At 36.6% G+C, this 2,500-nt stretch overlaps 1 protein-coding gene across 1 annotated transcript in view; it reads right to left on the bottom strand.

Annotated features, from left to right (window-relative positions):
• The window catches only part of TPR (translocated promoter region, nuclear basket protein), a gene marked incomplete in the record, with an annotated part of 1,837,142 nt that overhangs the window by 1,663,871 nt on the left and 170,771 nt on the right, over positions 1–2,500 (bottom strand). The window contains 1 exon segment of the mRNA XM_044085316.1: positions 2,210–2,304. Coding sequence (XP_043941251.1) covers positions 2,210–2,304 — 95 coding nt within the window.

Here is a 2,500-nt window from a genome sequence, read left to right on the forward strand (position 1 = left end):
CATGTGGTCACTGTAATTTTTGTTCACTTATTGACAGTACAACTCACTTCTTCCACCCAGACTTACAGAAGACATTTAATACACATGCTGACGCCAACTGTATGACATCACATGTCATTTATCTAGCTACCTGTCAATCATGCTCCTCATTCTATGTGGGCAAGACCAACCGCCCGCTTAGGGATCGAATGAGAGAGCACGTATATCATATGAAGAAGGGAACATTACACAATGCCCTAGCAAAGCATTTTGTAACTCACAATGCTGAACATACGTTTTTATTCAAAGTATTGGAAGTAATAACTCCTAATCCGAGGGGAGGTGACATAAAAACTTACAGAGGGAAAGGAAACAAAATGGATAATATTGTTAAAAGCCGATAAAGGCTGTGGTCTGAATGAAAGGGCCTCAATTAAACCAAAATTGAGACAAAGGAATATCAAATAATAAAATTTTTACTAAATATTTTTACTATTTATTATTTAGCATAAATTTTATTTTAATAAATTTATTTATGGCAGTGTATATGTACATATATGTCTTATGTTTTTACTTGTATTTATCTGTATTACTGTTTTTATTATAAGTGCTTACACCAATGCACTCTAGATATGCACATACATTTGCTGGTTCAACATTTTATCTCTTTAAATTCTGTGGATCAGTCAACTAATTGTTTACTTAACTGTTTAATTACTGAATTGAAACAAGTATATATAACAGTGATATTCAATGAGTATGTAATAGATCTGAAGAAGCTACATTGCGAAAGCGCTTATCTGATTGTCCTTTCCCGTTGATTTTTGGATTAAATATTGGATTTTCTACTTCAAAGTGACTGGATTTTTTATATCTGAGTGACTAGTTCCTGCTCACGCTTGGGTTCATCTGTGTTTTATGATTATATTCTGTTTATCCAGAACCAGAGCGCTAACCTGCCACAGGAGTGGACATTTTAATTTGATTTTTAAGAATGTGGTTTAAAAGAAGGCAGGCTGTAAATGGGCTATGTAATGTTTGACTGACAGTGACTGGATATATTGTAAGTGTATAATATTTGCAACTAAAACTATCAATATGGTTTGTTTTCATTTATATAAATGCATAACTGCTTAAATCATACACGTGAACATTTAACAAAGATGTTTCCTGTTAAAAAAAGATGGGAAAAGACAATATCCTTTTCTGCAATGAATACTAAAACCCCTGCATAACACTAGCATCTAGTATATCTGTTACACAAAGGGTTTTTCAAGTTAAGGTGTAGGGTTAGGTATAGCAGGCATTACTAAGGCAGTCTGGAATGTCCCCCAACACACTAACTTTACGCCTCCTAACCATACACCTTACCATGGGGGGAAAAATAGTTTCTATAACACTACCACTACACTTGAGAGGGAAAGAAACATAAATGTGCACCAACACAAACACTAAACACTAGATCCATCTCCTTACTTAACCCTAGCATGGGTGCACATGCGTGCAAACACACACGCACACACACACTAAAGTTGCGCCCATACCCAACCCTTTCCATAACCCTAAACTCCAAAAATATGCACAAACACTTCCTCCCCTACTCAAACCCCACTTACCTTTTTTGATGAGAGACATGCAACAATTCTGACATTCGACTATTAGCATCACCCACTGCAGTTATCAAATGTACATTTGATAAACTGCAGGGAAACCACATACATATATATGCATACACATATTTACACAGAGAAGGGAAGTTTTTGTGTATAGTCTGTGTTTACATATTGGGTGCGTCTGTAATTACAGGATCCTCCAGCATGAGACTATGCTCCACTTTGTCGTCCTGAAAGTGCACATTTACACGGGCAAAAATCTATATGCTAGGACTTTGAAATCCCTTTGCTTTTTGATGGCCTCGTTATGATTCTGACAGATGGCAGACAGAGCTATGCACAGAAATGATTAGACTTGGGCATTCAAATGCAGAACATTACTGAATTTAATATCCAAGTATGGGTTTGACCAGTTATACATATATTGGGGTTCCTTAACAGCAAATATTTAGAAAACCAATGAAAATTAATACATGCAAAATAAAATAGAATGGGTGGCCAAAGAGAGAGATGCCTGTGCAAAAAGCACTGAAATGAACTGATTTAAAGTAGTCATTTAAGGTGCTACAGCTCAAAATATCTACGTGAAGGTGACAAGACGCACAATTTGCACTTACCTCAGTCAATTTCATACCAGGTTTCACGACCTTTGCTACAGCAGCTGCAGTAGGAGACATAGCTGATAATTCGTCTTCTGAAAGCACTGCAACTCCTTTAAGGAGAAAAAAACAGGAAACAATGACAACAACACAGCTGTAAGCATCCGCCCATAACAGTGCATAAGGCATGGTCACTACACCTCGTTATCTTTTACATCCCTCATATAAGCATTAGTCTGGAAGAGGACATGTAAACAAAAAAAGGAGTAGCTTCTTCCTCTGCAAATATGAACACAGGCTTAATGCTGG

Source organism: Protopterus annectens, chromosome 10.part0, assembly GCF_019279795.1.
Source record: "Protopterus annectens isolate FY-2018-M chromosome 10.part0, PAN1.0, whole genome shotgun sequence".
In the NCBI taxonomy this organism is placed as follows: Eukaryota; Metazoa; Chordata; order Ceratodontiformes; family Protopteridae; genus Protopterus; species Protopterus annectens.